This window comes from Haemaphysalis longicornis, unplaced genomic scaffold, assembly GCF_048455015.1.
Source record: "Haemaphysalis longicornis isolate Haplotype H1 unplaced genomic scaffold, Haemaphysalis longicornis Haplotype H1 scaffold_1, whole genome shotgun sequence".
In the NCBI taxonomy this organism is placed as follows: domain Eukaryota; kingdom Metazoa; phylum Arthropoda; class Arachnida; order Ixodida; family Ixodidae; genus Haemaphysalis; species Haemaphysalis longicornis.
Window position 1 is genome coordinate 179,301,387 of NW_027526203.1, and position 23,233 is coordinate 179,324,619.

The following is a 23,233-nucleotide window of genomic DNA, read 5'->3' on the forward strand; positions in this document are numbered from 1 at the left end:
TCTCTCTTGGCTAGGGTGAAACGTTTGTTGAAATTGTGTGTGTAATCTTTGGAGCCGCTGAATATGTTGAGCACGTGTAGTCGGGGGGGATGACGGAGCTTTGGGGTAAATGATGGCCGTGTCATGAGCCATAGAAACGCTGTAAAAGTGCACTCGCTTGCCTGGGACGTGTTACGGTGCCCTAAGAATGCGGTGTATGGGTTATAGGGCCTTGGAATGATTGATAGCCACCTAGTATGGCGTGGCGAACAGGTTCTCGTAGGGCTATTATTGAGGGGGGATTCGTCGGATGAGGGAGTTAGCATTTGTAAGTTGGCGCGCTTCCGTTGGAGGCCGCGACAATCCCACTGCCAGACTAAGAATTCTGTATGAGATGGGGGCATCTGTGATGGGGGCATCTTCTTCTGGGGCTACCGGTACCGTGATGTTGGTCATTATTCGCTGGAGGTAGCCATGTATTCCCGCTCTTATTGCCTCTAGGTTCCCGGCATGGCCGCCTCATTGCAAAGTAAGGATTGGGGTAGATTAGTGAACTCCGCTTTTTGTTCTTCCATGGTGTGTTCTAGCCTCCCGAGAAGCCTCTAGCTGCTGAGGTGGCTGGTCCTTAAGTTCATCTTGGTAGACCGAGCAGCCTTTCCGTTTTTGTGGTGGGCAAGCTGTGTTCTCCTGCTCTGAAGGGGGAGTTGAGTGCGATTGGTTTTTAGCAAAAAGTTCACACGCTTGAGCGTTTTCCTACCTGAGAGATGGGATTTCAGCGTGGATAGTCTGCAGTTCTCGTAGTACGTCTGCTATGGAGATACCTATAGGGAAGTTTGGGGAAGCGTATTGGAGCTGGGAGCTGGGAGGGGCGGTTGAGCTGCTCATTTGCTGGGACTGTGAGCCAGGCGATGATTTGAGGAGTTGGCGGTGGGGGCCAGAGAAGGCCCTGGTACCTGTTGACTTGTGCGATGCGAACTGGCGGTCTTGGGCTTGTAGTTGCGGGAAAGAGTCAGGTAGCGGATGGCGGCTTTGTGAAGCGGCTTTTGCGTAGGAGAGCGTCCGTGGTTGTGGCTAGTAGCGGCGCAAGCAGTCCGCCGAACTTGCACGGTGGCTTCCTTCACACACTATGCAGCGTGGGTTGAAGCGATACCGCCACAGCGAGAACAGCGGGGTACAGTTTGTTGCGTAGGGCACGCGTCCTGGCGGTGACCCCTTTTCGAACAGCTGGTGCATGCTTCGGTTTTACTCCGGCAGGGTCTGCAGGGATAGGTGGCCGCCCGGTACCTAATCCAATGTGGGACGTGAGCTCTGTTGAAAAGTATTTGCGCCATGTTGGAGCTGTTCAGTCGGCGGACGTCAAGGATTTTCAAGGGGGGGAGGGTTATAATTGATGATGCTGTGAGCGATTTGTTCAGCAGTGTCCGTTTCCGGAATATTGTAGATGATGCCCAAGGAGTAATTGGCGGGGTCCGGGACATGAGCCGCGACGTCGTACCGATGTTCTCCAACGAGCACGGAGGAGATTCCGGCATACTTCATTGCACGTAACTACGAGGGAGCACTGATTATTATGAAGTTGGATTTGGCTTGAATGCGTATTTGCTCCTCACGATTGGGTTTCACATTTACGTGCTGTTGGATTGTATCCCCCAGAACCGCAATTGATAGCTTGGCGAGGGCTAGTTCGCCTCGCGGACGCAAAACAATCTGGACGTCGGTCGCAGGAAGGGGCTCGACGGGAGTTATTCGACGCAGGGGCTTTTTGCGGGCTTTGCGTAGAGAGCTTGCAGAGGTTGCTGGGAGGCTTTCTTGTTGGGATTTCCTCCGGGGACAATGCAGAGCTTGCTGCTTGCTTCGTATAGTTTTCCAGCCAGGTTGAAGCAGTTCGCCCGTGGTGATGGGACCACCTACAACATCGCTTTCCATAGCGGTGGGGCGGGTGAGGTACATCAAGGAGCAGCTGTCCGCCTGGCGTGCTGGAGACGAGTGCAGCCGCGGGGCTAAGCCTGGTTAGGCTTATCACTGCGTGTGGCGTGTTCCAGTCTTCCAAGGCTTGCAATTTCGAGTTGGAGGGGTGCATGACCATAAACAGTTTTACCTACGGTTTTTTGGTGCTTCCGTTGACTCTGTGGCGAGCTTCAAAGTCGTTGTTCAAGGCGTAATGCACTTAAGGCAAGTAAACTACGGAGCCGTTGGGAAGCACGAACGCTTGGCGCGGCCCCCTAGCGGGTTTTTGTTTGTGGGTGTCTTTCATCGCCCCGCGCGTTGATGCCTTTAGTCACGTCTCCGAGCCAGCATGCAATCGCTGACTACGCCTCGTTTCGCTTCCTACGCATCAGGTGTCCTGGACGATTTTGCTAGCGCGTATTCGCATGCTTTTCGGAGAGACAGAGACAGAGAGAGAGAGAGTGTCAAAACTTTATTTAGGAAACTATGCTGGCGAGAGGGGGGGAAGGCGGTCGGGTGGGAGGAAGAGTCTGCCGCGAACGCCAGAGTTCGGGAGGTGACCAGCACTTGCTTGGATTTCTCGGAGCTGCCCAGGGATAGCTCGGAGTGTCGGAAGGACACTCGTAGCAGGACACTCGCACAGAGGGTGATATAGCGCATCCAGCTGACCGGACTCGGGGCAGTGGGGTGTGTGCAATATGTGGATGCGTACGTATTATTTGAGTATCACGAGGGACGTTGTGCGCATGTAGTATCCGCCATATGTGGGCAGCTGCGGGGGATAGGTGGGCGTGTAGTGGTGGCAGTGTATGGCGGAGGAGGCGGTAATGAAGGGTAATTTTCCTGAATTTCAGGAGAGGCTCGCAGGTATAGTCCTCTGAAGGCCCATGTATAAGTGTATAAGTATACGAGATACAGTGGCCCGGGACGTAAGAGTTTGACCATGTGCATTCGCTGCATCGTTAGCACCTATGCCGGCATGGGCCGGGGTCCACACAAGTTGAACGGAGTCGGTGTCAAGAGTCGAGGTCAACCCCGCAATGACACCCCAGAGAAAAAGATGGAAGAGGAGAAGGAAAAAGAGATCCAGGTGGGAGCGGAAGAAGACATCGGGCTCCCGAAGAGTGAAGCCTGGGGTGACGCTACCCAGGGCACCGACGTCGCCACGCAAGCCTGGACGGGAGCGGGCCGACGACGCTTCGGCTCCGGTCTCCCGACGCTGCGCCAACCCACGCCTTGGCGGCTCCAGCGGCGACGGGCGCGTGCATTCAGGAAGCGGCATCGCACCGTCGTCCTACGACACGACGGTCCCCACAACGGCCACGCCGACACAAGACCACGAGGGCAACGTTCTAGGAATCGAGTCACACATTACGACGACAACACAGTCGGTAGCATAACATCGCTACGACAGCAAGGGGGCAACAGCTCTTTACTGCAATACTTTGACTCTCACGTAAGCGCCAATGACATAGGTACGCCTTGTGCATACTGAACCCTCATATCAAAACATCCAGATATTGAAGGTATATCTGTCTTGACATTGTAGATAATTTACTGTGGAGTGTTCGGTAGTTTATTATTTCGTGTGGAACTGTTTGCTGTGCTTCGGGTGTATAGGTGTGCGCTAGCGATAAATGTTTGTTTTGCAAAGCCTGCCTCGCTTTCTTATGTCCTTCTTCTTTGCCGGTCAGGACGCGTGACAAAATATTTGGCGAGCCTGCCAGGATACTGGCGCAATCAGTACCAGGACTGGCCCTGTCACGCGTCTTCGCTGCTTGGAAGAATTGATTGGGGAAAATTTCTAACATTAGTTCAAACGCACGGTTTGAACAAGGAGCAGGCGTTTGAGATTGTCGAGAGAGAGAGTCGCAGAGAGCAGCAGGCGTATGAAGCAGAAAGGAGAATATTGCAAGAAGATATACAACGGCTAGAGTCGAAGCAGCGCCTCGTCCAAGAAAGTTACAAACCAGCCGAAAGAATCGAACACGCCGCACGTGGAAGGCAAGACACGCGCATCGCATGCGGTGATGAGTGCGCACGAAACATAGAAGAAAACGAAAAGGGCTTTCAGCAGCAAACTGAGGAGGAAGCCGAGTTTGAAGCGCCAGGCATTGAATGGTGTGGTTGTGGTACAGTGGGAGTCCAGCCGCAGGGACATGAACGCTATGAGTGTGTCACGGCAGCAAACCAGCCGCATGGATGTCACCATGCTGAGAATACATCAGGAGAGGGAAGACTGATGGCCCCCGCTACACATGACTTCTGTGGTTTAGAAGTATCCAAAATACTCGTTACTGGGACTGAGGTGCCTGCCACTCCGCATGTCTGCGTGAACAGTACCACGCCAGAAGGGTGTAGTAAGGTTCGTTCAGAAGTGCCTATGGCTGCGGAGAGGAACTTTGTCCCTCAGGACAGAGCGACGTCTTTGGACAATGAAGTGGACTGCTCAGGGGCAGAGGTTATTACAGAGGCCAAAACAGAACAGCAGAGTACCACTTTTAAATGCAGAGCATTTCAGTAACTCACGATGTCACCCGCGTTGACGTCCGTAGTCCGCACCGCACCCCTCCCTACTATATATAAAAAAATACTATCCGGCGCCCGGTTTTGATCCCTCGACCCTGCGGGCGGAACGCAATGTACATGGTGCTCTACCCACTGCGCCACAATGCCGACACAGAATGGGACGCTACGAACGCGCCTTATATCGTTGACTCATTCAAATTACTGCTGACGAGCGCTCTCTCGTGAGCAGTTGCCACAAGTGCAACAACATTAACGTAACGCAAACTACTTAACGTCGTGCGCCCCCGGAAATGCTCTGCATTTGATCGTGCCCCTCGCGAGGGGGATGTTTCACTGCGTTTTCTCTCGGTCGCGGGACCAGTGGTGCCATCTGGCGGAGGCGCGGCACAACTCGTAGCACTTTCTTTGAAAAAGCTCCTCGAAAGCGCGGCAAATATGAAATAGGGATGACGCGCTTACGAGGCAATCCGCCTACGCGGCTGCTTTGTGTATAGACTCGGCGGCGAGCGTCCCGGGATTCTGGTGGCGACCGAACCCCATTTTCAAGGGCACCGCGTGTAAGTACACTTCGACAAATCTAAAAAAAATCAAAATAGGGACGCGGAACCGCAGCAGAGAGTGCCAGAACCCACTGCGCTTCGCTCGTATGATTGCTGCTTAAACTTCGTACTTGGCTCCTCATAATATTAAGTTAACCATAATAAATTTGTTGGTTATTGTCTTGTACCTGTCATTTTAATGCTGGCTGCTAAACTCAATAGACCTCTTCAGTAACTGCAGCGCCGCTCCTTCCCCTAGCGGGAAAACGCGCGTTTCCTCTATTGCGCTAAGCTGCCGCGGAATAGTTGATGCATAGGTGGCGAGCGCCGCGGCGCGGCGGAAGACGCGGCCTCGACCCCTTTTCAACTTACGCTCTCTCCGGCCGATTGGGACGGTGTCACAAACTCGAGCGTACGACGTCTAAAAGTACCGTATAAATATTTCATTTTATTGTACAGCGCCTAATTCTTCTTACACTCGGTTCTATTCGCCCCGAGACAAGGCTGGAACTTTCGCGAACGAAGAGGCAGTAACGTGATCGCCCGCCGGCTCGCCGGCAAGAAAACAACAACAAAAAAACCTCCGCCGCTCCGGTTTCGTCGAAGCTTCCAGTACTTTCGAGGAGGTGCGCGTGGCCTTGCCAGTGCTAAAGAGCGTCGATCATTCTAGAATGGAGAAGAGGGAAGTTATTTCGCTGACGGCGGCGGGCGCGTTGTGTGTGTGCTCTCCTTCTCCGCGCCGGCACGGTTATAAAAGGAGGAGCCGCGCCTAAGCAAGCCAGCTACGTTTGGACGTCGTGATTGACAGCTGCACCTGCCAGTTTGTACATCACACCATCGGCGACCCGCGCCCTGGAGGACTCCAACGTACTCCCGGGCCTCGAATGACCGTGATCGACTCGGACGGCCTGGCCTACAGCGAAGCCACGCTTCCCAGGTAGCCGACTCGCCTCCGACAGCGGTGCATCGTCCGGCCCGGTCGGTGAATATGCTGGGACTCTGTCTCTCATATGCATCGAACTGTTCATTTTCTTTTAGTTAACTGCTCCGATTCGTAATCTTCATTTGTTAGCGCTCCTGTTTGTATCACTTTGTCTAATTGGACTGTCTCTTGTATTTGAATTCCATCTAAGTTGTCTGTCATTATCGATCCGCTATGTCGTGCTTGTGTTTGTAACTTGCCTGTCTGAATATAAGTCTTTGTGCTGTTTTTCGTTCAAGGCTCTTGCTCATTCTTGCCGCTCTAGTCGGCGAAAGCCGCACATCAGACGGCCACCCCCTTTGTCACCTGTGCCCTGTAGATTCGGTGGGGTTTGTTGGCTCTCTTGAGTCGACTCCCCATATCTTCTGACAGTGCACCCTAATTTAAGGAAACGGGTGACAGACGGCCGGAGCAAAACGCGCGCGGGATGATCGCGGAGGCCATGGTTTCGCTTTTTCTCCATTGCCGCCGCTTTTTGCCATCTAGACAGGTGCTTTTAAAGGAGCCGATTGACCGTATGGGCTGACCCTTTCTATCCAACTTTTTATGACCTAGTAGGGCAGCGCCCTGGAACCGAGTTGTCTAGAGTCATGCAAGAGCACCGACTTCACGCGTTTGACCGGTATCCAATGCACGGGCCATTGATGCAATGCAAAGAAGGCTTGCAAGCACTGAGTAAGCAAGTTCGGAAGCATGACTATGAACGAAAGGGCCAGCTTTTCCAAACGAGCGAAAAGCTAGAGGAGGCAAAGTGGCCCAGGCGTCTTCCGGGTAGAGCACAGATGCATAGCATTCAAAAAGTACCGGTTAGCAAGTGTTCGGGCTGAAGGCATGTCGAGGAAGAAATGGGGACGCATTGTGAAAATCTAAGTGACAATGTAGCGAAAGGTTCTGAATGGACGCGGCGGAAAAAAGTTAAAATGAAACTGGATTCCCATAACAGTAGGCTTCAAAGATGGCGACAACTTTTCTGGGAAGACAACTATTGCGTTGTAGTGCACTACTGGTTGTAGTACAGTAAGTTAGAGAAGCACTGGGGGATGTATAGAGGGGTACATTAGTCGGTACAGTGGTGTTTACAAAGAAGATAGTTTCGAAACAGCATACCCGTGTGTTTTAGAGAAGTGTCCATGGGGGTGATCTATTGTCATCGAACGGTATGAGTAACGTGGTGTGAGAGAGACGGTGGTAGGTTGGTTGGGACATTACTGAACATTGTGTGAACAGAACGGGAATAGTGCGCGACATCAGTGTAGTGCACGGTGATAAAAAAGTGATGGTGAACAATGGTGAAGCCGATGGTGAACAGTGAGTGCGTGATGGTGAACAATGTCAGGCAGAAGAATGTGACGATGAACAATGACTGCGTGATAAGTGAACAGCGGGTGTGGACTTAGTGACTCCTGGTCTTCTCGGGGGAGGTTGGTGAGAAGTTTTTTGGAGAAAAAACTCTTTAAGAGGGGGGTATTGTCATGAGTCGAGGTCAACCCCGCAATGACACCCCAGAGAAAAAGATGGAAGAGGAGAAGGAAAAAGAGATCCAGGTGGGAGCGGAAGAAGACATCGGGCTCCCGAAGAGCGAAGCCTGGGGTGACGCTACCTAGGGCACCAACGTCGCCACGCAAGCCTGGACGGGAGCGGGCCGACGACGTTTCGGCTCCGGTCTCCCGACGCTGCGCCAACCCACGCCTTGGCGGCTCCAGCGGCGACGGGCGCGTGCATTCAGGAAGCGGCATCGCACCGTCGTCCTACGACACGACGGTCTCACAACGGCGACGCCGACACAAGACCACGAGAGCAACGTTCTAGGAATCGAGTCACACATTACGACGACAACACAGAGTTATTACCAACGGAAAACTTCACGAACCGGGTCGCACGTACGTCGGTAGCATAACATCGCTACGACAGCAAGGGGGCAACAGCTCTTTATGACTCTCACGTAAGCGCCAATGACATAGGTACGCCTTGTGCCTAATGGACCCTCATATCAAAACATCCAGATATTGAAGGTATATCTGTCTTGACATTGTAGATAATTTATTGTGGAGTGTTCGGTAGTTTATTAGTTCGTGTGGAACTGTTTGCTGTGCTTCGGGTGTATAGGTGCGTGCTAGTGATAAATGTTTGTTTTGCAAAGCCTGCCTCGCTTTCCCATGTCCTTCTTCTTTGCCGGTCAGGACGCGTGACAGTCGGTCGGGGACTTTGGAGAAGATTTTTGAGGTCTAGAGGTGATATAGTACCTTTGGTACAGTGTCGGATGGCCTGCTACCAGTCTGATAGGATGGTGATGGGGGAGAGGCTCTGGGAGAGTGCAAGAGAAATGGTCGTCTCCTCCGCCGTAGTTGCACATGAGGTGCGGATGGTGGCATTTTTTTCGGGGCATTGATGTCAGATCCGGCAACCGGCAGGGCATAGGCCGGTTTTTGCGAAATTTGGCTGCATCTACGCACAGGGTGTAGTTTTGCGTGGTGACTCGCTAGGACGTTGGCATGGAATATAGGGTGCCTGGGACAGGGAAGCGGTTTTATGCTAATGAGGGCTCGAATGCCACGAGGAATAGGTATTAGGATAGTGGATGTTGTGAGGGGTGGATGCCCTGTGAATTTGTCCATGTAATGTCCTGTGGGTGTGGTGGAGAGTGGCGAGTTGGCCTCTGCGATTGGCCTCAAGAAGTTTAGGGATGATGTTATAGATGGCTAGTGACGTTAGGCAATAGGTAGGGGCCAGGGGACAGGGGGAGAGGAGCAGGGCCGCGCGATATGCTTTTGGAGCATGGCATCCAGGACGTGCGTTTGAGTGTGGGTGGTATGCATGTAGGGAGGTTGCTCGAGTATGTAGCTGATCAAAAGAGCTGTGTACTAAACGTAGTCGGTCCAGTTCCATTAAGCCGTGGTGGCGGTTGGCGACGTGTTTGATGAGGTGGATAGTTTAAGCTGTGTATTTCTTTATGTGATTGAGTGTGGGAAGCGTATATCTGTTGTGTGGGATAGCAAGAAACCAAGTTTCTCAGCGCGTTAGTGTGGGCGGATGACGTTGTCATTCGCAAACAGTCGTATTGGGGGTTGGAAAAAAAGGCGGATTTAGGGAGGTGCCATGATCAGTATGACCGATTTGTTGGTCGGGCACGTTAGGCCAAGGGGGCGATGTGTTTGAGGACATGGTGTACCCCAGTTTGTAAGATGTCTTCTGTCTGGCTATCGGACGCATCGGTGGCAGCTGCATTCGCGTAGACATCCTGAATGTACTGGCGGCCACAAAATACAACGGACCAAGCAATCGGCACGCGAAAACAATCGGCTCCACAACTAGCACCTCAGCGCCTGGTGTGGAGATAGCTGAGTTAGCGTGCGGTACGTTTGCAAATCAAGTCAGTCACTGCATGTCAATTTTCTCTATTTCGGCGGCAGCGCCTCATTGAACTATTGGACATCCAAGGAACAGGGAGCGCCTTGTGAGGCGCGCCGTGCGAGCGGCAGGATTATTTGTAACGGCAGGCAGCGTGTGGCATGAGCCCAACCACGTGTGCAGTTTTGAAATATGTGCCTAAGGAGATGGGTTGTTATAATTTTGTTAGCTCTATGGTAGATTGATGTTGCAGCACGATAACGTTTTATATGTGACTGAATGGTTGCCGGTCATTACGTCCCGAAATGACAGATAATATTACGCATTACTGCGCCGCTTCTCTTAATTTTAGATTCGGTTTTCTTTCAGCAAATCATGTACACTGACTTTATTACGACAAATCAACATGTTACCTTCGCTAATCACGCAGGTTTGTGGAAATGCGGAGTTTTACAAATTGGTTATCCGATTATCATAGGGCTTTATTGCTGTTTCGGTTTGTTTTTTTGGAGCTTCCTATTTTTGTCTCCGTCCTGTGATGCGGGGTATATTGTCCCGTTTCGTTCATTCTTTTTTTATTTTTTGCCTTCTCACGTGTTCGAAAATTTCTTTCGAGCAATTATCCCTATTTAGAGTATTATAACGATTAAATGTGTTAACTTCGATAATTAAGCGGATGCAAGGCGTTACATGTTGGGGCTTCGAAGTACTCGGCAAACAAGACTTCTGCCATCACGAAGCGCATGATGAAGGCACCACGGAGCGAACGGGACCGCTGCACGGCTGCAGCGCATGCCGCACGCTACCAGGAATCGTGCCGCTCGCTCGTCCTGACGCATAATAAGGCGCTCCCGGGTGCTGTTTTAGAGAGGAGCAAAGGCCTGCGGCGGAGATCTAGAAAATTGATATGCATGGACTAGCGAAGGACATAAATGCGCACTTAGCCATCTCGACAGCAGGCGCTGCACGGGAAGGTGTCGCACCTGTAGTTCTTGCGCACCGCTGGCACGGTCCGTTTTATTTTGTGACTGCCTGTAGGTACATTGGAGGCGCACAACACTCGCGGAGATCAGAGCGCCATCTGGTGGTTGTGTGAGAAACTCGGGATGCTCCCGAGGAGGAGCCCCGGCGCACGAGCGGCACATTTTGCTTGGACAGGACCAGCCAGCAGCAGCCATTCGAGAGGCCGCGAGAGAGGCGAATAAAGCCTCGCTTTATCAAGCCACCCCTGACGACGGCAGGATGACCTGCAAGGTCTGCAGGAAGACCGGACATTTGCGATCACTCTTCCTGCCTTCACTAACGCAGACGGCGCTGATCAGCTATTTGTGGGGCCTAGGAAGAAGTTTACTCCACAAACGTTATTCAATAATTGCTAGACTAAGCAGCTCGCAATGCTGCAATAGTAAGTAAATAACAATGTACGACATTGGGGGTATTCCACGGATTTATATGCCTGTTATTTCTTGCAGCGACCAGTCCGTCTTGCTGGCTTGGGGGTATAGAGTAATGCGAAGACCGCATCTCACTGTGCAGGTCCGAATGGTTGGATTGTGTTTTTGTTGTTGATTTTTGATGTCCGTAACACGCTCTATACCGCCTTCACGATTTGGGATGCGACCTTCATTGCTCCAATGGGGAGTTCTCACACTGCGTACAGACACCGACGTGACGGCATCGGCGCGGTGTGACATGGGCGCCGACAGATGCCAGACACGGTGCCTAGTCGGTCGACTGTCGGACTGTTGTGAACACACCTCTTACGACACAGGGACGACCCGGGCGAGCTCCGAAAGAGCAGCGCAAACGCTCTGAACTTGAGTGTTGCCGGTGACACGGAGGTTGTTCAACCGCTGCAGGATACGGCTCGGCTCGCCATTTTGCACTGAAATGTACGATAGTTGTTCATCCTAAGCGGGGTTGGTAGGCTTATTCGGCCAATCCTGCGACCGGCGACATCGCTGAAGGGCGGAGAGTTGATTCCTGAGGTATAAAAACTACGCTACCAAAGATAACGCAGCACGCCAAACATGTTGCAGAGATCCGATAGCGAGAATGGTGTGTGCTACTCTTAAAAAAAGAACTGCACTCCGGAACATATGCTCCTTTGAAATACAAGGGAAGATTTTTCGTTCAAAAAATAACATTGGCTCTGCCACAAGCGTGGATGCATTACTTTAAAACCTTTAACATCGTCGAATCACACTCCAAAAGCATTCCGCGTAGTTGAACGACACTGTAGAATTTGCTTGAGCCGCCTCAGACGGTGAATCGTATTTTTTATTCTTTCTAATTTTATCAAGTGCACACTGTGGTAACGTCGGATACACGATTATTATAGACGAATAGATACAAAATACATTGTTTTGAGCCGATATATGGAATACCGACATGAACAGAAGTTCGAGAAATTGATATCTGGGTTTTTTAAAGTTATGCTTGTGAGTACTAGGGTAAAAATAAAAGGACGAGCGGCAACCCGCTAGCAACTCTCTTTTGCGATGGACATCCAGATGCGGTCACAGACATGGACATTCTTAACTAGCACCATCGCTGTGTCAAAAATGCGGCCGTGTACATGATGTTTGTCTGACAAAATGTACAATGAAGTCATGTAGTTGGAGACTTGTGCGGCGCGTCGCACACATTCCATAGAATCTTTTTAGACATTACGGGGCAAAGTAGTAAAATTTTAACTTTTGTAACGTAAGTTGCTAGCCTGCTGGCATTTCGTTGGATGAATAGGCCTAAAATACGCAAAGAAACCCTCCCTGCTACTACATTGTGTTAACCGGGATCGCAAGTATTGGAGCTATTGACGCCGTGTTACATTGACGCCCAGACAAACAGTTATTTATTGTGGCTCGATGCCAGTCGTAGTGCTATTGATTCAGTAATACTCAAATAGGTGATGGGCAATCGTGTCAAACAAAAAGTGGGCTGAGCAATAACGGAAGCTAAATTAAACTCCCATGAAAGGCACTAGCCTCCCAAATGCACTGACCTCTGGAACTGCAGAAGCAGCCGTCGATGATTCCTGGTCAAAAGCCCAAGATTCGCAGGGAATCACGCTTTCCTCGTCGAAGTCGATGGAGCCGTTGGGGTGAACAGCTCGGAGCAAGTACGAATGGCACGAGTCGTACGCCAATCCCAGAGATCGGTTCGGGGACGCGGGAGCCGTTGTTAATGGTGGTATAGCCATTCCCCTCCACTGCTGCGCTGTCCAGTTGACCAGTGCCTCAAGTGGTGGCTTTGCGCACCAGTGTTGTACTGGTGGCACTACGAAGGGACCCAGGAATACGGTCCAGGCGCAGCAAAAGGAGCGCAAGACACAAAGCGCCACAACAAGAGCGTGGTACCAGCCCGGAGGACCGATGACCTGGCTGACTTCGAGCATTTCTCTTTGCCCTGGGAGAGCTGGAGGCGAGACAGAAAAAAAAACCGAATATGCGTGTAGTGATAAACGGCAGCCGTTAATAAATGTATGGTTTGGTCTGCCGAAGTTGGAGATTAATTAGGGGCACCACAAAGTGGCAGGTAGGGATTCCTCCAGAGCAGACGGGGCTGTGTGATGTTCACAGAATTGTCTACTCATGGAACTTTCTGTAATTCAAATCATCTCGAAGCAAAGTACGAAATGGATCTGATTGTAAGTTGCATGGTACTAGCCTTATTTATCCATAACAGTTTCAGGGCTCTCCGCTATTACTGTGCGAGTGTACAAGCTATTTCAATAAATGGCCCGGCAAGTTCTTGTAGTACCTATTACATCAAACTTTTGGGGCTCGAAAGGGAGCCGTTTTAAGTCTTTTTTAAACTTAGTTCGTGTGTATCAAGAACGTTGTTTTCAGCGCTCACGTAGCTTTTTGTAGCAGTGAAATGTGCGACGCCATGCGCTTTGTGCACGACCGAATTCGGCGTGCGCTGTGGTCGTATAGCGTCACCTATTATTAAAGCTCCTTGCTTCAGCTCAAAAGTTAGGCTTCCTCTTGTCGAGTTGCACCAACAAGAGCAAGCTCAATGCCCCTTTTCGGGCCCCAGTAATGTTTAGTACTACTACTACCACCAAAAATTTAGCAAAGTTCTACATTCCATTTGCGATAAAGGTCCTTTTTTTGCGGTCTCATATCAACGAGTATCAGCAGGCCAGGCGTAGTTTGCTGTGCTGTAGGTCATCATAGTAGAATTAAGCAGTGTGTGCATTGTTTCTAGCTCCTGGTAAAAGGGGTCATTTCATTTTCGGCACTCTGGCCTATTGATTCTCGGAACACTGGGCTATCTTATGAATATCGATATGCTAGATCGGAAAAATGCAGTACACAAAAAAAGCTTATTTGTGATTCCGTCTCGCACACACAAAGTTTTTTTTACTTGTGTTAGGCGAAAGGCCACATAAATGCAATCCATATTCCTACCATCTTCGCACCTAGTAATTTTACTACAGGTCTTCACATTTCTAAATAAGTAAATAAACATCTGTGCAGTGTGGGCACGCACAAATACGGAAAATAAGATTCTATCCGGCCTTTCTCTACGAACGTGTAAAGCCGGAAAAGCACACACGTTTTTTTGTTTCGCGCAGCGCGTCTTCGTTCCCATATGGTTCGCTGCACTCTCTTTATTGCGACGTTTTTGGGCTGCTGCACCAGCTATTCGTATGCGGCTCTCGCTATTTCGCACTCAGACCGCAGCTTGGCAAAATGAGGGCGTGATTTTACGGCTCAATTTTGGCGCACAGTCCATCACGTGAGAACTTCAGTGGAGCCCAAGGCTCATATTACAACGTTCTGGAATGTGAGAATAGTATAGTATAGCATCTATAACAAGGTAACAAAAATCCAACCAGCATCAACAACAACTAAAGAGGGGACCTAAAGGACTTCTCATGGCTTGTGAATGCAAAAGTATGAATGGCCCATTGAACGCCCATTGGGCTTGACGAAGGCCTTTGTAATCTTGCCGCTTGATACGCTTTGCTTTGTCACGCTTCTCAAGAGCTTATATTTGTCTCCAACGCGTTGCGCACCGCTTTGTTCCTGCCGTCGTGTAATGTGACAGTTGATGAAGGCGGTGAATTTTGCCGCCATTTTACTCGTTTAATTGGCTGCGTTCTTCCGCTTTCTTCATCTGCCGTGTACGGGCGTTGACTACCCCCTCCCGCTACATCCGTGTTTAAGCTGGCGCTTTGCAACGCTGCGTGATAGGGAACACCTCTGAACGCGCAAGTTTTCTGTTACCAAAGACTCCGCAAGACGCCGGTATTTTCACTCAACTGGCCATCTAAGGCCTTTATCGTAAAAATACGGAGAGGGATAATGTGTGACATTCGTAGTCACGAGAAAACCATCCATTGCAGCCTGAAGAATCTGCTTCGCAAAATATAACCAGGAAACCTACGTATTTCTTATCAGTTGTGAATGCGGAACAAAAATATGCCCATATTTTCCCTGTTGCCGTGCAACATGCAGAGTCTCTGTCTCACTGGTGACTGCAGCGCCGCTTGGTCAGGTAGCGACGACAGTGCAAGTATAGGCGCTGTGCATGCTGAAATAAAGCGTCACCTTCTCCTCGTCATCATATTCATCATCTTTTTTATTCACATCCTTTACTGCTATAGGTTACTCTGGCTAAAAGCCTTGGCCAGTCACCCGTGCTAGGCCTATATTTAGGCGTAGCGTTTAGTAGCCGTAACGTTAAGCCTAAAGACATGCCAAGCCACGTTCAACTACTGTATTATCAAACTGTTGGTCAAGCTGCGGGTACCGGATGACGACGTTGAAGGTCGTAGCGTAAACTTGGGACTAACTTCCGGCAGGCGCATACCCACGCCAAGGAGTGTCCAATTAAACGCCGCGCTTCTTTGGTTTTAATTTGCAGCTAGGTGACACGTCCCCACAAATAGAAACGTCAGGCCCACGCTTGCCCGCGTTCGCTTCCAATGGGCGCGTTTACTTTCTTTTGTTTTTTAAACAACCCCAATATGGAATGCGCCCCCGCCAATGGGCGCTTAGGAAGCGCCACAGCCGCTCGATGTGATACGCTGGGCAACGCTGATGTTGGAGTTTTTACTGAAGGGTGGATTTAATGCTTTTACAGAGAACCATCGGCCAGAAGAACACCAGTCAAGATTTAATACATTCCAAGTGGAAGCTGGTAGAGGCACTGCCAGGAGCTCTTTCCTCTAACAGGTGGCCCTAAAGCTCAGGAAAACAGGCCAGAATGCTTATTGTAGGTTGCAAAACTTTTTCGAGTGCGATATACACATTGGTGAAAGGTTTGCTGTCTACAAAACCACCTTTCACCTTTACCCAAACGAACCTGCCGCGGTGGCACAGTGACTAGGGCGTTGTGCTTCTTAGCCCTAGAACGTGCGTTCTAGGGAACATGCCCTAGAACGTGCGGGAGCCTTAGAACGTGCGTTCTAGGGCTCCAGTCTGTTGCGATTTCGGCGTACGTTAAATATCCACAGGTGATCCAAATTAACCCGTAGTCCTCCTCTATGACGCGCCTCAAAGCCCAGTTGCAACTTCGGCGTGGTGATCGATCAATCAATCAATCAATCAATCAATCAATCAATCAATCAATCAATCAATCAATCAATCAATCAATCAATCAATCAATCAATCAATCAATCAATCAATCAATCAATCAATCAATCAACCGATTAATTATTAATTATTTATTGATTAATTATACGATCGATAGACCAATCGATCAACCAATCAATCGATCATTCGATCAATCAATCCATCAATCAATCAGTACAACTGACCAAAGCTGGGTGAACTACCTAGAGAACGATAACTGTTAGTAGTGGACCCAGGAATGTGCATATGAAAGAAGGCAAGCTTGTGTCTCAGAACCAATAAGAGTAGTTTCAGTCAATACACTTTTCTGAATGACTACTCGGACACCGCTAGGGGCAACACTGCGTGGTACTTTAGCGAAGAATCGTTTTGCCGTTTCACTGACTTTGCACTGTGTGGCACACTATCAGGCTCTTACACCGAGCCTTCTACCGCCGATTTTCCTGTAAATGGTGCACCAGGAAACAATATTGGTCGCCATCCGGCCGTGAGAATGTAGATGCCCAGAAAAGCTTTTGTAAATCACTACAAATTGCGATAGAGGGGGGTATGAAATATTTCTCGTCGTCTTGGCGGGCCTGTCGCTTGCGCTCGGCTAGTGTCACTATATAGCGGCACTTTTTTCTCCTATGGTTCCGTGCCGCCGCCATCATCATTGGTAAGTTCGCATTACTTGACATTTGTTTACACTGCGACGGTTCATGGGCCCGCCATTTCGTTGTTATGCATTTTAGTCGGTCAATTGCGGTAGGCTTAGCTTGTCCTCCCTGCTCTGCGGCTGTGCGCAATTAACGTCGTTCCGAATGCGAATCAAAGATAACAGTATTTAAGAAGCAGAAGTTTGTCCAAAGATGACCTCTTGCTGCATCTTCGGTAGTGTTGTTAACAAACGACTCGGTCGAAGTTAACGACGAGGCCATAGATGCGGTAATCATGCAACACTGATAAACAACAAAATGGTCGCCGCTGCTGACGTTCCTCAGTGGCGGTACTCTGATGCCTTATACCGACACTACGCTTGGCTTCTCTCGCGGCAAATGCTAGGTCCTGACTAGCCTGTCGCATGGGCTCGGCATCTTGGACAAGAACTGCTCTATTTAGTGACACTAGTCCTGCCTAGGCGTCAAAGATATTCTGCAAACACTCTTTATGAGGAACACATGGTGAGGGGGTCCCATTGTTCACACGCGCCTTATCATCCATAATGCGGTTTCGATGCTTGTTTTGTGGTTTCCTTAAGCGAATTAAGAACTCTATGCTCTATGCCTGATTTGGCCGACGCATGCGCTCGGCGTCTTGGGCCTTGGTGCCTGGGCGTTCTTGCCCACGGAGATGAAGCCGTAAGGGAGTATTGGGTAAAGCTTTGCTGTAATAAAAAAAATTAAGGAAGCTCACACTAACGCGCAAGGCTTGAAAGTAGCGAAGCTCTACGCAACCTTCACGACCATCAAGAAGGTTGAAGTCCGTGATTGCAGCCGGTTTGCTACTTCTTCGCTGCCGCGACGACATTTACTCCATCATTGTTGCTTTAAGTTTGAACTTCTTTCATTTTTTAGAAGTGATAATCATTGAACATCAGCTTGTAGGGACGTACGCTATAAAGTGTCTTTCCCGTGCCGGGCAAGATTTGCCACGATTACGAGGAACGGTGGCATCTTTTTTTGGACAATTTTGGCTAATCTCCCGAAGTGCGTATGTTCGGATTGATTCTGATCTCGATGATGTATGTCTGATTAGTCTGATGCATGCGCTTTGCGTCTGAGTCCTTGGCGCCTTGGCGTTTTCGGCCGCGGGGATGAAACCGTTGGGGTTTAGAGGTATAGTGCTTTGCTGTAAAAATGATTTACAGGGGTTAAGTAAACGTTACTATTATTGCGAGGCAGTTTCCCACAATCCTCAAGGTTCGGACTACAGGATAGCTTTCTTGTACGTATCCTTGTCTCTCTGTGGATGCCTGTCAGGGAATAGGGAGCAATTATCCCTAGCCAAAGAATGCGTTGCATGTAAAGGCAGTCATTATGGTACTGAAATTGTCCCCCCCCCCCCCCCCCTTCTCAAGAAATTTTCACCGCGGTAAACAACAGCGACGACCAGAGTTAAATACACATTTCTCCAGCAATGTAATCTCTTCACGCATTCCCCGGAGGAAAAAATTCCCAAAGTGCGGGTCGGGTCACAACCACTATCTTCCCGGTGGCTTACCGTTTTTCGTGTTGTCACAGAGTTCGAGCCTCCAAGTGTAATATGCGGTGCTATTCCAGTCGTATACAGTGGCACCGCAAATGCGTAGTAGATCGAGAACACACTCGCCATCAAAGCAGCAACAGCTGCTAGCGAATTCAGGGGCGCAGCTGTGTGTTAATAGTGACGACACTGTTTCAACAACATATGCCGCCCCATGCGTTTGCATATCCGATGGGAAATGGAAGGAAGAAAGAAAAGGAGAGTGAAAGGGAGTTCGCTGGTGTGGTGTGCGTCCACATATACGTGCGTGTGCATGTGTGTGCGTATTTCTGCCCGTGCGTGTGTATATAGGAGAAACCCCCAGAGAGAGTCATTTTCTCCGAATGGAAAATTTGACATGCACCTGAAATTCAGCCTTACGGCTCCAAGGGAAAGCTACACAGCTTTCTCGGAAACTTCGCAGCCGGTGGAAAATTTGGCCTGGACCAGGACGAATTTTTCTTCCGCGGCGAACTACAAACTTGTTTTGTTTGGTGCCCCCCTTGCACTGCGCCCTGCTTTGCTGGTCATCCTTCTTCGTTAAAAAAAAGAAGGTCCCCTTCACCCCGAGAAGTCAGAGTGGCGCTGGCTACCACCCCCAAGCACAGGAAAAAATTACATTGACATAAATACCCCAGAAAGTGGAGGGGAAAAATAGCCGCGCCGGTAGCGTAGTGGTTATCGCACCACACCGGTATTCTGGAGGTCGTGGGTTCGGATCCCACCTGGCGGGCATTTTTTCTACACTTTCTTTCTTTCCAAATTCTTTATCTGTTTCAATGACCTACCATGTCCTCCCCTTTGCTTTCCGAGGTTTTCTTGAGTGCCAATCCTTATTTCTGTCTTATTTTCAACGAGCCCCTCATTTCCTATTCTGATTCGCTACATGCATAGCGAGGGCCTCTGTTCTGGCAGTCTTGATGCCATAGGAAGCTTAAGAGGGTTCAACGCTGGTCCACCACTCTCGACATGTCGTAGACACTCGAGCCACGGCCCGGGGGTTAAAAAAAAGAAGGTCCCCTTCACCCCGAGAAGTCAGAGTGGCGCTGGCTACCACCCCCAAGAACAGGAAAAAATTACATTGACATAAATACCCCAGAATGTGGAGGGGAAAAATAGCCGCGCCGGTAGCGTAGTGGTTATCCCACCAGACCGGTATTCTGGAGGTCGTGGGTTCGGATCCCACCTGGCGGGCATTTTTTCCCGACTTTCTTTCTTTCCAAATTCTTTATCTGTTTCAATGACCTACCATGTCCTCCCCTTTGCTTTCCGAGGTTTTCTTGACTGCCAATCCTTATTTCTGTCATATTTTCAATGAGCCCCTCATGTCCTATTCTGATTCGCCATATATATATACATATATATATATATATATATATATATATATATATATATATATATATATATATATATATATATATATATATATATATATATGGGGGGAAATGAGGGGCTCGTTTGGAAATACAGAAAGAGATGCCGGCAGTCTACAACGCCAAAGAAGGCATAGGGGAATGGTTAGACTATTTTTGTACCGTTAATGACGTTACAATATATTTTTTATTATTAATTATGTGAGAAAGAAAGAAAGAAAAACACGCGCCCAGAGTGGGGACCGAACCCACGCCTTTCGATTAGATCTGGAATGCCTTACCAATTTGGCATTCGAGATCTAATCGAAAGGCGTGGGTTCGGTCCCAACTCTGGAAGCGTGTTTTTCTCTCTTTCTTTCTCACATAATTAATAATAAAAAATATATTGTAACGTCATTAACGGTAAAAAAATAGTCTAACCATTCCCCTATGCCTTCTTTGGCGTTGTAGACTACCGGCATTTCTTTATGTATATATATATATATATATATATATATATATATATATATATATATATATATATATATATATATATATATATATATATACAGAAAGAAATGCCGGCAGTCTACAACGTATATATATATATATATATATATAATGCTAGGAGATATTTGTCCCCATCGGTATTTATCATCATCACCAGTAGCTTGCAGCTACCGCACTGCTGTACATACCCATCATCACCGGCACAACCTCGTCTTCGGCTAATCATCATCAGCAGGGACGCTTAGTCGCCATCTTGCTTCTTCCCCGCCTGACACCTCGGAATAAAGGAGCTGCGAAATCAACGGTCCCGTCACCTTCTATCTACGGCCTCACAAGTGGTGGAGTTGCAACTCGATCCCGAGCTGTACCTCTCCTTCCACACCCTTGGAGCTCCGTTCCGGTCGCCGCTTGCCCTCAAGACCAATGTCCATGACGCAAGACACTCCGAGTGGCGCAGTCTCCGCGCCTCTGCAATGCATCGTCACCACTCCCCCAGCGCGACCCGCCCGAGTTCGCTGGTCTTCGGGGCGAAGACGTGGAGGAGTGGCTGGACAGCTACAAACGTGTTAGCCAGTTCAATAGGTGGGATTGTTCAACGTTGGCTTCTCTCTGAAGCAGATTGCCGAGACGTGGTATTTAAACCACAAACATGAATTTACCGACTGGGCTGGCTGCACCACAGAGTTGCAAAAGATTTTTGGCTCCCCTAAAGCGCGGAGTGACAACGCGAGGAGGAAACTGGACGTTCGCGTGCAATAAGCTAATGAGACATACACCTCATACACCGAGGATGTTCTAGCGCTGTGTCGCCACGTCGACAAAGATATGCCGGAGTCCGACCGTGTTCGCCACATTCTCAAAGGGATCGGCGAGTTCGCTTTCAACGCACTTGTCCTGCAGAACCTTTCCACCGTACCAGATGTAACATCCACCTGTCAGCGTATCGACGATATTCAATCGATCCGCCTCCCACGTGACACGGCGTCTACCCATCATCTTGGGAACGAAGGCCTTCGTGCGATGATTCGAGCTATAGTTCGCCAAGAAGTGTACGGCAACATCTCTCATTTTGCGCACGGTGTTCGCCAATCCGCTACGACTCCTGGCCTTCGCGAGATGGTTAAAGAGGAGCTTGCGGCTATGCCTCTGCTATGCCGCCTGTCCAGCCAGTTGCCCCATCAACACCGTCCCACTCGGATGTCGCTGGCCGGACACCTCTGCCGTTGTCCCCGATCATGACCCACCCTTCGCCTGGCTATGCTGCGGCCATGCCCCACGCGCCGAACCCAAAGCCCTACTTTCCAACAAGTCAGGATGCCTTCTCCAACCGGTCCGTGTGTTACTATTGCGGCATTTGAGGTCACATCTCCCGCTTTTGTCGACGCCGCCAACGGGATGAACGACGTGGCTATGCTGCCTATGAGATTGACAGCGTAACCCCGAACTACTACGGCTACCGACGGCGTGCGCACCCGTCGCCTCCACGCCGCTCCCCGACTCCGCCTCAGATTGACGACGTTCCTCGCAGCTCCCGTGCGCCACGACCCCGCTCGCCTTCAGCAGGTCGCCGTTCAGTTTCCCCTCTTCGTCCTGCGTCTTACATCGCCGACCACCGCCAGGAAAACTAGTTAATGCAGTTTTGGGAGGGAAAACTGCATCTCCTGCGAAGCTTACAAGTCCTCCAGAGCGTCCGTCGAACTTGCTGTCTGTTTTGGTGTAAGGTGTTTGCCTCGATGCCCTTATTGACACTGGTGCGAGCGTTTCAGTGATAAGTGCGGAATTGTGTGCTCGTCTACGCAAGGTACGAACACCCTACACGGGACCTTTTTTTACATGGAGCGAAAAGCAGCGTGATTAAGCCATCCGGACAATGCGCAGTGCGGATTCTTGTTGGTTCCCTTCGGCATCATGTTCAGTGTGCGGTGTTGTCCCCCTGTGCTCATCATCTTATTTTGGGTTGGGATTTTCTCTCATCCGCATCCGCCGTCATTTCGTGTGATCACCCTGAAATTCAACTCACGGATACAGAGCAGCTCAGCGGCATTTCTGAAGTATCGCAGCTACAGCTCACAGCGAGTGGAGATTGTGTTTTAAATCCCCGCCGCGAGACGCTGTTTTCTATCTGCTCAAACCAAATCAGTGACGGAGACGTGCTTATAGTTCCCTCTCCACGTTTTCTGCCAAAAGGTGTCGTCATCCCGACATGCCTTGTCCGCTTCGCACATGGATCAGCCAACCTTCTGGCTACCAACACCACTTCCGAATCCATATTGCTCCCCGCGGGCACTACTATCGCTTCTGTTATGCCTGACGATACGCTCTCATTAGTTCCCCTGTGCTCAGTCTCTTCCGTCCCAACGCCTGCAAAATCTGAGCCAAATATTTCCACACTTAAGGCTACCATCAGCAAAGATCTCTCAGAAAGCGAAACAAACCAGCTACTTCAGCTCCTGGAAAAACACAGGGACACATTTGACTGCCTTTCTAGCAAGCTGGGGCAGACGTCTGTGACAGCGCATCGGATCGAGACGGATGGGACCCACATCGTCCGCCGTCGCCCATACCGTGTGTCATCGTCCGAACGAAAAGTCATCGAAGAAAATGTAGCGGACATGCTGGAACGAAACATCATTCGGCCGTCTTCCAGCCCGTGGTCTTGCCCCGTGGTTTTGGTCTGCAAGAAGGATGGTTCCGTGCGGTTTTGCGTGGACTATCGAGCCTTGAATAAGATCTCCAAGAAGGATGTTTATCCCATGCCGCGTATAGATGACGCGTTCGACTGTCTACAGGGGGCGGAATTTTTCTCCAGCTTAGACCTGCGATCTGGTTATTGGCAGATACCCATGCACGAGCCTGACAAGGAAAAGACAGCGTTTGCTACTCCAGACGGCTTATACGAGTTTAACGTAATTCCGTTTGGTTTATGCAACGCCGAAGCCACGTTTGAGCGCATGATAGACACTGTCCTTCGTGGCCTTAAATGGAAGACGTGCTTGTGTTACCTGGATGACATTGTTATTTTCTCATCGAATTTTCCTGAACATCTCCGGCGTCTCGACGAAGTTCTCACTAATCTGGCCAAAGCCGGCCTGACTCTGAACACCAAGAAGTGCCACTTCGCCAGCAAATCCATCAAAGTTCTCGGTCACATTGTCAGCAAAGATGGTATACGGCCCGACCCAGACAAAATTACCGCTGTGGCCGATTTCCCTCGACCTCAAGAGCAAAAATCCCTTC

At 49.8% G+C, this 23,233-nt stretch overlaps 1 protein-coding gene across 3 annotated transcripts in view; it reads right to left on the reverse strand.

Moving 5' to 3' along the window:
• The window catches only part of LOC144139792 (organic cation transporter protein-like), an 87,652-nt gene extending 69,363 nt beyond the window's left edge, over nt 1–18,289 (reverse strand). For 2 of the 3 annotated variants that reach the window (XM_077672054.1, XM_077672051.1), the window contains exons 1-2: nt 18,114–18,247; nt 12,329–12,741 (exon numbers count right to left, since the gene is read on the reverse strand). In XM_077672054.1, the coding sequence (XP_077528180.1) occupies nt 12,329–12,721 (393 nt within the window). In that variant the 5' untranslated portion in view covers nt 12,722–12,741; nt 18,114–18,247. Of the gene's footprint in view, nt 1–12,328; nt 12,742–18,113 lie in introns of all 3 variants that reach the window. The other variant, XM_077672059.1, reaches the window with a different exon arrangement.
• Nucleotides 18,290–23,233: the final 4,944 nt, after the last annotated feature.